The sequence below is a fragment of the Pantherophis guttatus genome, chromosome 4 (assembly GCF_059756535.1).
Source record: "Pantherophis guttatus breed Tessera chromosome 4, ASM5975653v1, whole genome shotgun sequence".
Classification (NCBI taxonomy): domain Eukaryota; kingdom Metazoa; phylum Chordata; class Lepidosauria; order Squamata; family Colubridae; genus Pantherophis; species Pantherophis guttatus.
Window position 1 is genome coordinate 41,722,435 of NC_142066.1, and position 18,001 is coordinate 41,740,435.

At 40.7% G+C, this 18,001-nt stretch overlaps 1 protein-coding gene and 1 long non-coding RNA gene across 3 annotated transcripts; one reads left to right on the plus strand and one right to left on the minus strand.

The window, feature by feature from the left end:
- Positions 1-896: 896 nt before the first annotated feature.
- Positions 897-17,752, minus strand: LIN7B (lin-7 cell polarity scaffold B). Of its 2 annotated transcripts, XR_015733762.1 has the most exons (7): positions 17,438-17,556; positions 16,823-16,941; positions 16,067-16,138; positions 13,653-13,862; positions 12,015-12,178; positions 8,244-9,372; positions 897-5,006 (listed from the first exon to the last, which is right to left on the minus strand). XR_015733762.1 is itself a non-coding variant. In XM_034415337.3 (6 exons), the coding sequence occupies exons 1-6, from the start codon at positions 17,472-17,474 to the stop codon at positions 9,351-9,353; spliced, it is 624 nt and encodes a 207-aa protein (XP_034271228.1). In that variant the 5' UTR covers positions 17,475-17,752; the 3' UTR covers positions 6,437-9,350. The 2 variants fall into 2 exon arrangements, 1 of the variants encoding a protein (XP_034271228.1); XM_034415337.3 differs by lacking the exon at positions 897-5,006 and having other exon boundaries at positions 6,437-9,372; positions 17,438-17,752.
- On the plus strand, positions 4,160-14,746 carry LOC117664444 (uncharacterized). Its single transcript, XR_004591057.3, has 2 exons — positions 4,160-4,294; positions 14,564-14,746. It is a non-coding gene; the product is annotated as an uncharacterized LOC117664444 (long non-coding RNA).
- Positions 17,753-18,001: the final 249 nt, after the last annotated feature.

Here is an 18,001-nt window from a genome sequence, read left to right on the forward strand (position 1 = left end):
CTATTTTTTTAAAAAGCTACTGTAGTACAAATAAAAAGGCAGCATGCTAAAGCTGTGATACAGAGGAGCAGAAACTCAACTGAGCTCAGCAAAAATTCAAAAGCTTTTCTGTAAGATCCCCATTAAGATCTCCATGGCTCCTCCCTTCTCACCATTCCTACTAATGGAGAAGTCTATAAAGAGCAACCCAACTGGTTCAACCAACTTGGGAAGGACAGAAGAGGTGAGTCATGCAGCTGCTGGGCAGGGAGCAGTCTTCATTCTGGTTTGGATTTTTTTCCTCTGATGTGAGATTTCAATATCTAAGTGGAAACCCAGGGCAGAACAGAATTTGACTTCTGCTGTCTTCTTTGGTCTAGGAAGTAAGTGAGGTTTAGAATATGAATGAAAGCAAGGGGTGTGGTGCTGGACATTCAAATGCCTAAGTTGTCATTTTCAAGTGATGCAGCTTCCACAGAACCAGCTCAGACTTGTTGTATTGCCATGATCTTTCTTGGGGTGGGAGTGGTGCAGATGAAAGCAGGAAAATTTACAGAATGCGGGAGGGGAGGGTGTTTCAGTTTAACAGCCTATTCAGAACCTGAAGTCTATCAAACCAAATGGTCAATGGTCTTTTTGATTCTTCCTGCCATTCTGCACTACATCCTAAGCTGCTGGAGGACTCCCATACTGCATCCATCTGTTTCTTAAGCCAACTTCAGAAATTCCCGTGCGAATTGCAATGAGTTGGCAGTGGGGTTGGGCTGGTGCCCAATCTGGTCTAAAGCCACCACAAGACCTGATTGGTCATTCCCCTGCTTCTTTCCCATTCCCTCTCTGCAGGGAAGTCAATCCTATCTTGTTTGGTCCTGTATGGAGAAGCTACCAAAATCTTTTGTTTTCTTTTTAGGGACTTATTTTCTCCTCACAATCTCCATGCCTTTCTTTTGCTTTTCCAGATCTTCACAAACACTTCTTTACACCTCTTTTCCCACATATTTTGTTGGACTCTATAACAAACCCTTTTTTTTCTTTTTTTCCTTATGGTACCATGGTACTATTGCTATGATAACTAAAGCAGTAGGAACAAGTTGTTCTTTCACTTTGGTAGGTCCATGAAAAATGTGAAACAAGGAAGAACTGATAGGTCAGCTTAATAAAAATAGAGTAGAAATGTTCCCAAATTAAAACTTAGAGATATTAACAAATATAAAATAAAGGCAATGGGAAAGCAAGGGAAGCAGGCTTTGCTAAACCTGAACAGAAATGGAACCAGTACTTACAGGGAGAAGTAAGGACTGAGTGGAGCCCGAGCTTCCAGGGCTCAGGATAGGACTTAATGGGTCATTGTTAGATCAATTATAAGATATTATTCCAAACAAAACAAAAAATAAACTATTGCCTAGAGGAGACTATATAGCCATATTGCCCAGCCAAAAGAAGGAAGGAAGCAGACCAGACCATAGAGATAAATCAGAACTATGTTGTTATTCTAGAATTGAACAAAGCTCATGATACAAGGTATGCTGAAGGACTTAAGATAACTCAGGTTGGAAAACAGCTGTTTCTATTATCAGATCTGGAAAATACAGGAGAAGAGTGCACTTGCAATGAGCTGGGAGTGGGAAGAACAGGTAGTCCTCAACTTATGACCATAATTGAGCCCAAAATTTATGTTGCTAACTGAGAAAATTGTTAAGTGAATTTTGCCCCACTTTAGAACTTTTCTTGCCACATTTGTTAAGTAATCATTGCAGTTGATAAATTAGTAACATGGTTGTTAAGTGAATCTGGTTTCCTCACTGACCTTGCTTGTCAAAAGGTTGCAAAAGGGGATCAATGACCCCAGGACACAGCAACCGTCATAAATGTGAGTCAGTTGTCAAGCATCCAAATATAAATCAAGTGATCATGGGGATGCTGCAATGGTCGTAAGTGTGAAAAATGGTCATGAGTTACTTTTTTCAGTGCCGTTGTAACTTAGAATGGTCACGAAGCAAACTTTTATAAATTGAGGATTACCTGTATGTTTCTGCACTCAAGAGCTGAGGAGTTACCCATACTGACAATGGGTCAAGCAGAAAATGTGGATTGGCCTTTGAAGACCAGTAGGTAAATTGAGAGAGGAAGGCTATTAAAGCCAAGTATCTCAGTTTTTCTGAGAGCCTGAGCTTTTCTGCAGAAAATCTTATATAAAATTAAAGACCCATTATACAATCAAAAACATGGTTGGCTATGTTGGTTGGAGGTGATACTAGTGCTCATTCAACATTTCTATAGAGCATGGAGTAGGGAGTTCTGGGAGTTATTCAACATACATCTGGAGGGTACCAGTTTGGAGAAGATGCTCATTATAGAGATGCTTGCAAGGATTTTTGCAACCAGACCCAGGTGACCCACAAGGCTAGGCTAAACTGGAATTCTGAGGACACAGCCATTGCCTTAATGTGTTGGTGAATCAAATTATAGGTTAAACCATATCCATGTATTTAGACATACCATGGTATGAGAATAATTTTGTTTTATTACCTTGAATTTAAATTTAGCTTTAGTATACATTGTGAGCCAATCTGTGTGAAATATGCAATTGGCAGTTCTTTTAGAGGCACAGAGATAGGAGTTCTGATCAGTGTGCAGTTTAGGAGAGCTCATTGCCAAATTATTTTCCACTGATATTTTGCCTTTTAGGAGTACCTGCTAACCTCTGCTTCTGCTGTTTGTGCCATGATCATAAATCAACTAGACAGGCGTAAGCCTCTGGTCTTCTCTCTCCCATCCAAAAGAAAATCAGCCTATTATTGTTGCTTCTGAAATTTCTTATTGCTCAAGAAAATGAGAAGCACACAACATGAACATCACTTGGAGGATTAATGGCCTATAAAAAGGGGCCTTTAAGAATGGCACCTTCTCTGTGGTAGCTACTTGAGCCCTTAATCCTTTCAGACTTGGATGAAAATGAATTGTTTCTTCTCCTGGTTTGGAAGATTGCTTCTGTTTTGTTAGATGCTTTTATCTTAATTTTTAAAGTAGCCTCAGTTACTTGTTTAACTGATTTTATCATCTGGGCATATTTATAGGATTTTCTTTTGTTCTCATTATTGTTTCGTGCTTAATGTTCTTCTGAAGGGATAATTTTTTTTAAAAAAATTCTCTAACAGATACAGCATATATAAAATAGATGGTAAGTAGTAAAAAAAAATACAGTTATTTTTCTCTTATGTTAAAATTCATTGTATTGTTAAGATCCTACTTCTAGCAGTTTGAGCTGTGTTCATGATGAAATGGCATATTTGGATTGAATTGTTCAAACTGGATTGATTTCTGGCAGAAATGATGGGGCAAAATTTTATCAAGTTTATAAATTTTATAAACTTTTTGTTGCTGGGCAAACGCTAACATTAGATCATCCTGACAGGTATATATACCATTGAAAACTTCCACTGCATGCATAAGACATTATTTATTTATTAAATTGCACTATCTTGCCTTTCTCTGAGAATTCAACATGGTATACCTGGGGGGCTTCCTCTCATTTTATTTCGTATTTATTTATTTCCGCTCTGTGAAGAGGGTTAGACCAAAGTCACACTGGTGAATTCAGAGGAATAAGTCTGAACTCAAACTGGGGGTCTCAGTTTAACATCTTAACCATTATGTTAATTACCGGTATGTAGGCATGTATGCACACACACAATCACAAGTCAGTGTGAGGCAAACATTTATATTGATGTAAATATAGCACTATCTAATAGAAAGCCCATTCAATGGCTTTAAAATTCAAGACAGTGTTTCCCAAACAGCAACCCAGATTGCAGTGGTTCTTGAAAAACAATCCCCAAGGAAAACATAGGTATAAAAACTGTCTGACTACATTGCTGCAGCCATGATCTCACCAGAGCTCTAAATAGTTGGAAAAGAGGGTATGTCTCCTTTGAAACTTACAACCAAAACACTCATGATCAGGCAAGCCATGCCTTAAAAACTTCCTTTAACATGGGCAAAAGGCTATCTGATATTTTTCAATTGATCGTATTTGTAGTTTTTGGTGGGGGAAAAAGGCCCACCAAATCCCCAACTATGTAACGTCTTAACATATCCAGATTTAGAAGCAATTCTGTGAATACAGGATGCATTTACTCAACGCTAATTTTATTATATATTTTTTCTCAATTAACTCAAGGGCTTGAATTCATAACGTAAAGGAAAGGTAGCTGACCTGTCAATCCCAGATGATTGATAATGGGCAGAGAATACAGAAGCCTGTATGAAATTCAAACATTAAGGAGCCAAACAGGAGGGTGGATTTCCCTTTCAGGTAAGTTTTCATAATGGTCCCTATTTTGGTGTTCTGGTCTTTTGTGTTTTCCCCTTTAAAGTTAAGGGCAAAGCTTCAACCAACAGCCAGTGGGCTAAAATCAATAGCAAAATGAGGACAGGGAAACTTGTTGCAATATGCTGTTTTAAGGAGTGAGATCTGGACTGGGTAGACATGTTCTGTAAATGTGTATTTAAGTGATAGCCTCACTGAGAGAGTAATTATTGTTCTTGAGCTGAAGGTGTCTGAAATCAACCTATTCAAAAAAGGAATCTTCAGTCCTTCTCCTTTCTTTTCACTTTCTCCTAAATCTCTGAGCTTACTATACAGAACAATTTTAAATTCTTAATGAACCTTTGGTGCTCACAATGAGAACACACATCTCCCTGACACATCAAGCCACTTGCAGAAAGGAGTTGCCACTTACTTTCTTCCTGGCAAATAAATGGTATATGGATTTATCTGGAGTAAAATAAGTGGGAACCAACAGGAACACAAGCCACTGCTATCACATCTCTACATGCAGTTCATTACAAAACTCTCGTGTAATACAACTAGTACAATAAGTCACCCATTTCTAGCCTTACTTCTAGGAACATCACCACGTGTCACACTTATGTCATGCTCCCATAGAGACAGAATTTCATTTTCTTAGATTTCATTTTCATTTTTTCTGTTCACTTGCCTTCCTGCTGTAGAAGAATTGACCAGCCTGTAATGTAACACAAGAGTATATTTCTATGTAAATGACAATAATTTTACCTTACTTTGACCAGACAAAGCCCTGGACATAAGTTGCTTCTCAAGCATTGGTACATACATTTGTATCATAATTCTCTAGTTGGCATGCCAACACTTGCCTCCACAATATTTTCAACATGAGGAGAAAAGATGCCAGAAATATTGCTATACTCCATTTCAAGCCAGATCTCTTAAAATACCATGCTTCATTTACTAATGTATTTACACCACATCTTTAATTTGTTGCAATTTCACAAAGATCTCTGGCACCTCTTCACTCCAACAATGACAAAGACAACCTAATTCGGTTATCAGGTGATCCTTAGGGTCAGGTCGTAGTGTGTTCCAGCCAAATAATTTCCTCGTCCTTTTTTAATTTAATGTACAGTATGTCTGTCAGGGACAATGACAATAAGGTGGTTACTTGCAAGCAGCTCTATGGTGAGGTTGTTGACAAGTACCAGTGTCAACAACAGTGTGAAGAAGAGCTCTTCCCAAATAGGACAGGACAAAGGAAGATTTAAAGACAAGCCATATAATGATATAATAAATACAAGCCCCATAGGCAGATGGAGATCTTAAAAGACAGTAACCCTAAAGTGCCTCTTTGCATTCTGAATCCTTCTTAGTGATGCTTATTATGCTAACATAGGGCAGGCTATAATAATTAAACATCAGCCGTAGCCTAATTCTGGGTGAGGTTTTAAATAATCAAGTGCTCATGAAACCTTGTCAGGACTAAACTAATTAAGTGCATCTTTGGATAAAACAAGGATTTAAAAAGCACAAATAGCATCAACTGGTAGACAGATAATTAGCAAGAACAGAGTGTTAGTGCCTCCCCACTCTCTACCTCCCCCCCCCAAAAAAGAGCCAAAGCTATTATTTGATTGGACGGTGAGGAAGCACACTCTTGGTATTCCCAACCAATGCACTTTTAGTAGTGGAGGTTTCATTAGGATAGCCCCTGAGAGGAAAGAGTTAAATAATGAGGTACACAGTACTAATGTCCAGGAGTCCTCTACATTTCCTGGGACTTAATTGCCTACCAAAGGTACAATATGATAACAAGTATTTTTACAAGTTCAAAACTTTTAAATATCAAGCTTTCTAGTGATTGCTTAAGTTCTTAGCCAACATACTGAAAACTATGCCTACTTCTTCTGATCATGCTGCTTGCATATGAACCATATCCTCAACAGGGCAGGGAAGAACAACACAACTAACACCAGCATGAGGAAACCACTGCATGCAGAGTAAGGATCTAAAGGATTTCTATCAGAAATACGCCCCCTCACCCCCCCGCATCAATTCATTTTTGGTGATGTCAGTCCTTCCTTCGTACATTGTTATGAAATTCCAAAATTAGATCGAACATCATTTTTTTTTTCCTCACAGGGCTTTTGAAGAATGCAAACAGATTTATTGGAATACAGTTTCAACTTCTCCCAAAGTTTTGAGATTTATTTTTTAGAAGCAGAATTCCTCTAGAATTAAATATAAGGTTAGGTCTGAACTTTATCTCTATCCTAGGATGCGGCAATGAAGTCACAAGGGCACCATGGAATATTTTAATTTTTAAGGAAAACACAGTGATATTTGACATCTGTCAGACAGCATGCAAACTATTAGTTTAAGATAGTCCACAGTTTTGGCCTCTGAGCATTATGAAAAAATTACAAAGCCACAAAGGATGCCATAAACTAAGAAAGTTTGGAGACCTCTGTTATATATTGCATTTTGAGTTAAAAAGCTGCCAAGCCATGTACTGGGCTAGGACTCTTTTAGTTATTTTCCATGTTGATAAGAAATGGGCTTATCTTGGACAAAAGAGAAAAAAACTGCACTGCTAAAAATCTGTGAATACACAACCAAGGTTTGGCAGCCAAATAAGTAGGTGTTGTTGTGGCAGCAGTACAGGCATGCCTCAATTTACAACCATAATTGGGATCAGACTTTCTGTTGCTAAACAAAGGTTAGATTGTTAAGTGACTCAGACCCAATTTTATGACCTTTTTCCCCATAGTGGTTAAGCAAATCATTGTAGGTGTTGGGTGAAATGTGACTGTTAAGCAAATCTGCTCTCCCCACCTCCACCGGCCTTTGTCTTTGCTTATTGGAAGCTGACTGGGAAGGTCACAAATGGTGATCACATGATCCTGGGACATTGCAACCATTGTAAATTCATGCCAGTTGTCAAGCACCCAAATTTTGATCACCTGAATTCAGAAATGCTACAACAGTCATAGACACAAGGGCCAATCGTGCCTCTTTTTTAGAACAACTGTAACTCCAAACTGTCAGTAAACAAATGGTTTAAGTTGAGGACTACCTGTACTGGGCCAAGGATCACATAAGCGGAGTTGACGACCACACCTGTCACATGCTCCTCCATAAAAATCAGAGTGAATCAGAGGTCTTGGTCATGCCAGTACACTGACTCTGCCTCAGCCCTTCCCTATTGCATTTCATGACCATTTAAAGGCTTTGAATCTTGATCAATTTTTTTTAAAAAATTTGATTTATATGCCGCCCTTCTCCGGAGACTCAGGGCGGCTTCATTCTTTTGTATATTTATACAAAGTCAGCTTATTGCCCCCAATAAGTTATTTTGGCAGTTATTTCATGCCAACTTCCCAGCAATGACTATCTCAGCCTAAAATTATTTGATTATGTTGGTACACCTGCTTGACCCAGGTGAGTTAAAGATCTAGCAGTTGCATTTACACATGCAGCTTGATTAGTGTTCCTCTTGGTTAGTTTTTCATGGCTTAATTTATTGGCTTGGTGTTCGATAGTGCAAGCAGAGACAATGGATAAGAACTCGATTGTGTGTGTGTGTTGTAGAATCCAATCTAGCTTGCTGAATAAAACTAGGATGGTTTTTAGCTCATCACTGTAGTAATATCCCCCCCTGCTGGTAGACAGATAAAAACTACCGCATTCCCTCCTACACTATTTCCCCCTTGCTCCATGCTTTGCTGCTCTGTCATGAAAAAGGAAGAGGGGCAGAAAATCTCCAGCGCTCAACCTGATAAAAAAGCTCTCTGCAAGCACCTTGTTCATGCTGCTGTTGAGAAGAATGTTCCTTTCCTTTGGCCACCAACTGGGGAGGTAGAAAGGAGGGGGTCAAAGGAAGAAAATAAACTGGAGGCACTGAAAAGTGGGGTGACACAAAGGGATAAAAAAATAAAAAGTTACCACTTACATCTTGCTTGTGGTCCCCAAGAAATTTGCTTCCAGATAAATACCAGATTAGAATAACATTTTGGCTAGGGAATTCTGGGAGTTGACATCCACACATCTTCAAGCTGCCCAAGGATGAGAAACCCTGCTGGAAACAGCTGATAAAAAGAAACATACTATATATTCTATTCTGATGTCACTGGAGGAGTGGCAACTTCTCTGCTTTTTCATACCACAATGGAATACATTTATGCATATACCTGTAGTATTTTGCATTTCTGAAATACTCTGTAATTCCTTCCTCCATGGAATTTTACTCCACATCTTTTAGATCCTGGGCAATTGTATCTTTATTTTATAGACCAGGAGACCGAGGGACAATCAAGTGGGCTGAAACAGGTGTTCCCCATATTTGTCTCCTGTAAATGCTGTATCATGTTCTAATGCAGACTAAAGAAAATTGTTTCGATTAACTATATCATCTTAATGACCTCAGATTATCTTCTCCCTCCCAAGTTGTTGCTATTGTTACTATCAGCCTCTCCCAATCAGTGCACCAAACATACATGTTTGTTATTTTTTCGTCACAATCACCTTGTCATGGAAGCGAGACTGAAAGAACAATATGAACACCTAACAATGTTATGAATACAGAATACGTCTAATGCTTTATCTAGAATTACGTCTCATTAGGGCTGCTTATTTAACATTTAAAACCTTTCCAATACCAAAAGTGCAGCAATGGTGTTGGGAACTGGGGGGAAAATTGGATAAATGGAGTTTCTTTGCCTATAGTGGTGAAAGCACCTCTAAGGTTTTTCTCATGGAAGAGTATATTTTTCTTTCATAGCTCTATATATCAGAGGCTTGGATGATTCTCTTGGTAGTTTTGTAGCTTTTGTCTGCAGCTTCACAAAGGATAAGGTGTTGCACAAACATATAGAATAGTTTACACCAAACATCTTTTTAAATAAGAGGAATGTAAAGAATAAATACTGTACACTGAAGCCCACCTCCCAACTCAGGGAAGGGGACTAGATAAATATGTCTCCGTTCTACAGATAAGACCATTGCAAAGGATAGGGAGGATGGTCGGTTCATCAGCTGCCCAATTAATTCTTGTGCAAATTTATCCCCGGGACTCCAAGGATCTGCAGGAATGAAAGAGAAAAAAACCCCAAATTTGTGACAGCAACATGGTATGGATTCTATGTATAGTCAAGCAGGAACCAATATTAAGTGCTCCCTATTCAGAGCATATAAATTTGATGGACTCAGACATCTGGTCCTCCATATACCTAGCCCAGCCCCTTCAATTCTGCAGCAATGACAAGGTAATACTTGGAAGTATCAAGCACCAGCTTCAGAAGTCTCTAAGCAAATAGATATCTGAAATTTACAGCCAAAATTCTCAAGACTGAGTCAAAAATTTAGATTTTCACAAGAATATCTAATGGTCAGAATATATGAAAACCCACACTTCAGATTTGCTGGAACTTGAAGCTAGATTTATTCACTGTGGCTTAAATCAGTGTTTCTCCATCTCAACAAATTTTAACATACATTCAACTCCCAGAATTCCCCACCCAGCAGGCTAGCTAGGGGATTTGGGGAATTGAAGCCTACACTCTTAAAAGTTGCAGAGAAACACGGATTTAAGCGATTACAGCATTTGGATTGCAGAGAATCTGTTTTAGTCCCCAGCTGAATGCTTGGCTGATAATGCCACTGAGAGCCAAACTAGACACACAATTGGCAAAATTGGCAACAGTGTGTCAGGTTTGTTTTTTAAAAAATCACAGATATGTAAAGAAGGGATAACTTAAATCAGATGCTGGCTTGGAGCAAATAGGCTCCATTCCCCATCTTGTATTACAATCCCAACCCGAATCATGGTTCCAATTGAATTAATTGAAAAGAGGAAATGTGCTCCCAAATAACAACCTCTGTATCAAGAAGAACCTCTGAAAACAATGCTCAGCATTTCAGTCCGATTTCAGGCCCAGCTATTCAGAGAGAGACTGCATTGATGACACATGTGAATGAATTCTGGTGAGAGCAGGATGGGGGTAGTTCAATCATCCTGGCTCTCTTTGACCTCTCAGCAGCCTTCAAAACCATTGACCAGGATATCCTGTGGGCCTGCTTAGGACTTGGCAACATACTTTTGTGCTGGTTGAACTCCTTTCTCCAAGTTTGGTCTCAATCAGTATTGATAGGAGCGAGAGATCCAGCCTCTCTTACCACAGGGCTCGGTACTCACTGCACTCATTTTTGACATCTATACGAAGCCGCTGGGTGAGATCATCCATCACCATGGATTGAAATATCATCAATAAGCTGATGATACTCAACTTTATATATCCATCTGGTAACCTGTTGATAAGGGTAGCTCTATGGCAGGGGTGTCAAATTCAATTTCAATGAGGGCTGCATCAGGGTTGTGTTTGACCTCGGGGGAGTGGAGTGGGCATGGCCAGCTCAACATCACTCCTGTCAGGGGTGCCTGTGGTGGCCTGAGCACTGTGCCAGAGAAAATGTGACAGCCTCCTGCAACCCTCTGCCAGTGAAAACGGAGCTTGGAAAGGCCGCATATGGCCCTCCTGAACTCCATTTTCGCTGGCAGAGACACCACGGGCTGGTGCTTCACTGTTTCCAGGGTGGCCCCCCAGGCCAGATCTAAGCATCTCGCAGGCCGGATCTGGCCCCCAGTCCTTGAGTTTGACACCCCTGCTCTACGCTGCTTGGAAGCTGTAGGGGTCTGGATGGGGGACGTGTTATGGCTGAACCATGGCAAGATGGTGGCTTTGTGTGCATGGGACTTCCAGATGCAGGTCTTCGGCATCTTTAATTCTGGACGGAGTTGCAGTACCCCATTCAGATCCAGTTCGCAACCCCTAAACCAGTTAGGAGTTCTCCTGAACTTGCAACTTCTGCTTGAAGATCAGGTGGCGGCTGTGTTTAGAAGAGTGTTTGCACAGCTTTGACCAATCCACTAACTGTGATCTTTTTTTTTTTTTTTTAATTTGATTTATATGCCGTCCTTCTCCGGAGACTCAGGGCGGCTTACAGTGCATTAAGCAATAGCCTTCATACTTTTGTATATTTTTATACAAAGTCAGCTTAGTGCCCCCACAAACTGGGTCCTCAATTTACCTACCTTAGAAAGGATGGAAGACTGAGTCAACCTTGAGCCTGGCGAGATTCGATCTTACTTTAATTGCAGACAGCTGGTGTTAAATTACAGTGCTTAGTCTGTTGAGCTATCCAGGCTCCTGGATAGGATCTGGATAGCTCAATAGCTATCCAGATCCTCAATAGTCCAGATAGCTCTGAATCGGGACTCCATGGACTTGGTCACTCAAGCCCTAGTCATTTCTCATCTGGATTAATGCAATGAACTTTACCTCGGGCAACTTTTGAAATGCATTTGGAAGCTTCAATTGATGTAAGGTGCAGCATCATAAGCAGTCTTTGGGGCCTGTAGAATGATCCATGTTACACCACTGCTTCACAAGCAGCATAGCTGCCACTTGTTTCCATGTGCAGTTCAAGTGACCTTTAAAGCCCTCCATGGCATAGGTCTAGACTACCTGATGAACTGTCTTGTTCCTCTAAGACAAGCCCACCCTACTCATACTGGCAAAGGAGGCCTGTTGAAGATCCCGTCAGTCAAGGAACTCTGACCAATGGAAGAGCCTTCTCTGTTATAATGCTGGGCCTCTGGAACTTCCTCCCCCTTCACTGCTGGGTACCTGTAATTCTCAATACCCATTTCAGAGTCTATTCTTACGAGTAACTGTTGTGCTGCTGCCGGCGCCGTGCTGTCCTCATCTTCTCAAAGCGTGCCTCCATCTCTTCAAGTACTTTGGGTGTGTAGCGCACAACCAGTTTCACTGTGCCTTGTGCTGCTTTCAGAAGTTCCACTGCCCGTTCATGTTGCTCACCCTCCACGCTCTAAAAGATGGGAGACAAAAAGGCAGGGTCATCGGGAGGTGGGGAGGGGGGCTATTCCATTTATAATCCTGCCCACAGAAAAAGACAACTCTTGTCCCACCCTATCATCACTGGTGGGGTTGGTGAAGAACTGCCACATTTTCTACCTTAAACTACAAATTTATGCAAGTGGTACCTCAGACAAAAATGCTACGGAGAAGTGAGTGTGGACATTCAGATTTCCAGGCAATAATACCTCTAAAAAGATCATTCAAACCATTTTTTCCATATTTGGCCTGTATTTCTTTGGTAATGAGCATGGTCCTCATCACTGAGCTGCAATTTATGAGGGAAGGTTCTGCTACAACTTATAGTAGTGTCTCTTTTCAGAAAAAGATGTTTTTGGATCCATATCCCAATGAATGCATTCTATTAAGAGTATGCATTATTTTATTTCGGCTTCATAAAGATTTGCAGTTAATGTATAGCTTCTCCTACAATGGATGCCCTCTAGATATTGGGACTGTAGTTCAGAGAATTGTACCAGCTTAGGTTTAGGAGAATGCCAGTTTAAGGGAAGACAGAACAGAGGATTATCTAAGCTACCACATATCCTGTAATACAGACTGATGTCTTACATAATCAGTATGTAGATTTATTTCATGTCATAAATTATTTTCATGCTTAAATTGCTATAAACTTTAATAATTGCTAAAAATACAGTAACTTTTAAGTTATTTATCCAAAATGGAGGTTTTGCTCATTCAAATGCTCTCAAATCCTTAACCAGCCTATTAAATCCCAAGCCTAGTGTAAGCAGAGGACACTTCGAGCACTTTTCAGCACAGCAAATCCCAACACCCCATGCCTATTCTGAGCTTTAAGTATTTTTTCCAATGTTCTAAGGGTGAAGAGAAGCTGGATCTGGGAGAGTTGCCTTTCTGTTTGCTCAATGAAGCATTATGCCAAAGTATTATGTGAAATTAAAATGGAAGCTTATCGTTTTCCACAGTGGCCTGGAGCAATTCTGGAAGAATGATAGTAAATTAAAATTTCCCTATTCCCAGGCTGCCTGATACTAGATAAGACTGGCAGAAGGTACACACCTCTCCATTTGTCAGACACAAGAACCAGAAATGATGCAGAGGGGTATGTTTTATTGCTATTTCACCTATTGACAGGAATTTTGCCAAACTAAGGCACTTGTTGTAGATATTACTGGATAAAACCATGTGAACGTTTAGGAAAAATCACCCTTCAGCCTCTTACTCTACATCAGTAATTCAAGGTTAGCCAATCTTTTCTGTCTTCCCCTCAACTCTGCAAAAGATTCTTCCCCACTATTTGCTGAAAGATATTTTGTGCCTGCCTAACACACTTGTTCTTCACCGGAATCAGGAAGTTGTCAATCAGTGCCCAAAAATACCATGCACATCTCAACATCTTTGCCATACAGACATAGAAGGTCACATGTCTCCCCTCACACAATACCTACCACACCATTGACAGACAGCAGTTGATCTCCACGCTTCAGCCCACCATGGCGATCAGCAACACCTCCTGGGATGATGCGAGAAATATAGATGGGAGAGTTTTGCTCCTTGCCCCCCATGATGTTAAAGCCTAGGCCCTCATCTGTCTTTGGCAGTTCCACCACCCGGGGGTGCGCGTGGCCCTCACTAGCTGCAAAGGCCGCCACTGTTGCCTGCATACACAAAGGAAAGACCAGGAGACTCCAAGTCAACGATCACAACATACCAAACAGTACAAACTTTAAAGAAATTCTAGTTCTGATACTGTAAACAAATTTCTGGGTAGAAATTGTATTTGATGTTACTTTTATGTCCTGTTATCACAATTTGGCACATAGCTTTGCAGCATGACTGTTAGTGGAAATTGAGCATCTAATGACAAATATTGTAGAGATAATAAATCTAAAACATGGCCATTCCTGTTTTAGGCTAGGCTACCCAGCTCCATTCATTTTTCAGTCTATATTGAAATTACATAGTTTCCTTCAATTCTTTATTTCCAATAACTCCTTTTGTACTTAATCCAAATTAGATGAATTAAAATTGTTCTACATATGTTGGTTTTGGAAATTTGTTTAAAAACAAAAAGGGAGCTTAAATTCTGAAAAGAAAATCAATACCAAGTAGCAACTATAAGAGTTTCTTCCACACATGTAACCTGTGTAAACTTCTAACTTCATTTTCCTTTTCCTCCCAATTCCCTTTGCTTCAAATATAGAGGTATGGTAGGAAGAGTGAAGGTGGCAGCTGCAATCACACAATCAAAGCTCTGCCTTCTTTTTAATGTGTGTCGCAAGTGCAATATACTTTAAAAAGCAGTGAGGTTTTAATTGCATGGTTGCTGCCACCATATCTGCTTTATTTTATTTTTCAGGAGAACCAGAAAGCGGAGGAGGAGGAGGACCAGAAAGCAAGGAAGCAAGGAAGAAACACAAAGGAAAAAAAAAAGAGAGAATTTATAAATCACAAGTATTAGGTAACAGTTTACCAAATGTTAGGAAAAAGGCAAAGCATTCATTTACTGTAACATTAAAAAGTCAGTATGATGGATAATCAATTTGTATCAATTTGATATTTTAAAAAACTTTTATTTCTCATCCTACAGTCATTGCTCAGTCATATACCTTAATTTTAAATCAGAAAGACACTTATTTCAGGATTTTTTTTTATTGATTTTATGTAACGCCTCAGAGAATGTTTTTGGTAGAAGAGCAGGGGAGCCTATAAATAAGTGACTATAAAGGGGATACTTTGTATCCCTTTCCATTTCAGAAGTTTTAAGGAATGTGAGACTGTTTTCCACAACAGGTATGGTATATTTCTATTTTTTCTTTAGTCATACTGAAAGGTTTTTAGCCTTGAGTCCAAATAATACATATACCAGCAGGTTGAGTGACTTACTTCTATGATATTCAATGACATATATAGGTAGCCATCATTTTATTTTGTTCACCACTTTCTCCCAGCGTTTAAAATAATTGTTTCAAAAATTCCTAACCCACCTTTCATTCTAATGAATCCCAAAATATTTGACCAAGCATGAATAAATATTAATTATACTGAACAAAATGAAGTAATGATTAGAAAACCAAAAGGGAAAAAATAACAATAATATAAAGCAGGTACAACATTGTTTGCATTCCAAATGCTTTAAAAATTAAGTCATAAGCAGTTTTTTTTACAGAGATATTAATGCCAGATGTATTTCCTTTTGGAAGAAAATGCAAAATTTTGGCATTACTCCTGACCACCCACACCCACTAGGTGTAGGCACATAGCACATGTCTGTAATCAAATACATCATATTTCAGGTTGTGTTGCAGCTGTGGAGGGTAGACACTTATTACTGACTGCCCCCATATGTCTCAAAACACTTTTGTACATTCAAATCCAATTCATTACACAACCCTAGTAGATCCTGAATCCTTAAAAGGAGATCAATGGATGGGGTATCTGGAGAGCACTGGATTGCTTACCATTCTGGAAAATTAGAGAATGCAAATCAAAGGTTAATAGGGTGAGAAGAGATGCGGATTTGAAGGGGATGTGCTTATGGCACTTGTCAGCAACAACTTTAAAGAGTTGTTTTTTTTCTAGATTTGCAGAGGGCAAGACACAGATACAGACCAGTGGTGGGTTGCTCCCTGTTCTGTCCGGTTCTTGTGAACCGGTAGTAAAAGTGGCGGGAGGCTCCACCCACTTGCCTGGATATCATAATGAACGATCTGCGAATGCGCAGAAGTGTGCACGCACGAGTTAAGCAAACGCGCATGCGCGCTCCCACTGCGAACCGGTAGTAAAGGTAAGTAGAACCCACCCCGATACAGACTTCTTCAGTACTATCAGTAGTAGCACCATAACAAGCTTGTTGAATTACCTTAGCAGTAGCATGTGCCCGGATCTCAGCACTTCCCGAGATATCCAAAGTGTCATACAGCTGCTCATAAACCTGTCCAGAAATACAAGAGAGGATAAGGAGGTTGTTTTCTAATGGCAAGACTCTGCAAAATTCAAGATCCAGGGTAGGTGCCATTGGTAATAAAAGGAAAAAGGAGACTAAAGGAATCAGAAAATCAGAAATAACAGACAGAAAAGGAAGAGATTAAACAAAATTCTTGGAGAATCTAATACAGAGTAAAAGGTTGAAATGGTGGTGGGGGTGGATTGAAAGGAGAATCCTATCATGATATTCATTACACCAACTGTGCAATTACCAGAAATTACATGTTAGGAGGTGATGAAGAATTGTGACTGGATGCTGAGAAAGGAGGAGAGGACCTTCAGAGTTGTGAGTTTTGTAATGTAGCCATTTATACCCAGACAAATCAGATATATTCTGCCTCTTAACATGGGCCTGGTTCATAAGCAATAAGATGAAGAATAGATTTCAACAAAATTTTCCAACCATCTTTTACCCCAGCCTAAGCACAATGCAGAAACCAGTCAGCACTTATATTAAATATATTTTGCAAAACTGGCACATCATCTTTAACTCCGCCTCCCCTACTCACAAACATCTTTCTAAAGAAGCTCATCCCTAAAGTGGGGGGAAAAGGTTAAACACAAACAGAAATATGGAAGATAGCAGAAGGAAGGAGGGGCAACTTAAATAGGACAAACTTCTCAGTCTCACCTCCCGAATGGCACAGCAGAATTTGCTCTGTAGCACCCTCTGAAGGGCTTGCAATTTCTGGGGGGGCACCTCCCCACTGCGTTGCAGCCTCTCCAGCAATTCGACCGCTCGAGCCACATCTACAAAAATAATATAATAATAAAAGAAATAGAGAACCGGGAGTCCTAGAGGGCAATTGGGACCGAACTGAAGGCGAGTGGAGGAAGAGTGTAACCTAGCCACGGCTTCTGGCTTCGCCGTTCCGGGGCGCTGATTCTTTACCTCCTACAGGAAGGGGAGAGACGAAGAGAACCCGGCTCGGGTCTTCTTGACCGGGGCCCTGGCCAGAAAGGAAATCCAGCAGCAGTTTCCACCATATTCTAGCAGGGAGCACCGCATGTCCTCACCTTCCCATCCATGCTACTCTGCCGCCGAACCCACGGCGACTCTTATGTCACCAGCCCTCCCCAGAAGTCTGCAGATACTCCGTCCTCTCTCTCGCCAGTCGGGGCTGTTAGATTCCAGCTATGATCAAATCCCCTCCCTCGCTCCAGGCTGCCCTACCATTTCTCTCCGGTTCCCCAGGCACATTCGACGCCAACCTCCGTTCCGAGGCAAAGCCATCTCCATCCTTACCTCTCTCCAGCCCTAGAGGCTCCGCCAGCGCTGCCATCTTCACGTCCGAGAACCCCACCGCCGCCTCGCACGTCAAAGCGGAAGGGTGGGAAGTGCGTGTAGGATTTTGCAAACCGGCACGCAGCCCTGCCTCCGGGCTACTGATGCGCGTGTCTGCCCGGGCACGTGTTTTGAGGACCGTTTCCCAGGCGCTACTGAGGTCAGGTAGGATCCTCTTCTGTTGCCCAGAAAAAGAAAGGCGCTATGAAGTCCGATAACCAGTAGCTGGAAATTCAACGCTCAGATGCTAAACCTACGCCTCTTCTATAATTTGGCTTAGAGCCGACAGTGCATAAGCAGCAGGTGGCGAATTTTCCCTTAAATGTAAAATGGATTCTCGTCGAACGTGCCTGGAATCGCTGGATGAATCTTTACATAAGCAAAGTGCACCCATCGTGCCTGTCTTCCCCACATCAAACCAGCCAAGCCTTTTTATTTCGCAAGCATAGCAGCCAGTTAACCTCATTTCTGTACTCAGGAAGAATTTGCAAGACTTTCTGGTATAAATTGGTCTCTTGTACAATT

Coding starts and splice junctions, on each gene's coding strand:
- LIN7B (XM_034415337.3), bottom strand. CDS start 17,474: ATGGCAGCGCTGGCGGAGCCTCTAGGGCTGGAGAGAG. Junction 16,942..17,437: donor GCCTCTAGGGCTGGAGAGAG/GTAAGGATGGAG, acceptor TTATTTTTGTAG/ATGTGGCTCGAGCGGTCGAA. Junction 9,373..12,014: donor CAGCAGCACAACAGTTACTC/GTAAGAATAGAC, acceptor TCATTCCTGCAG/ATCCTTGGAGTCCCGGGGAT.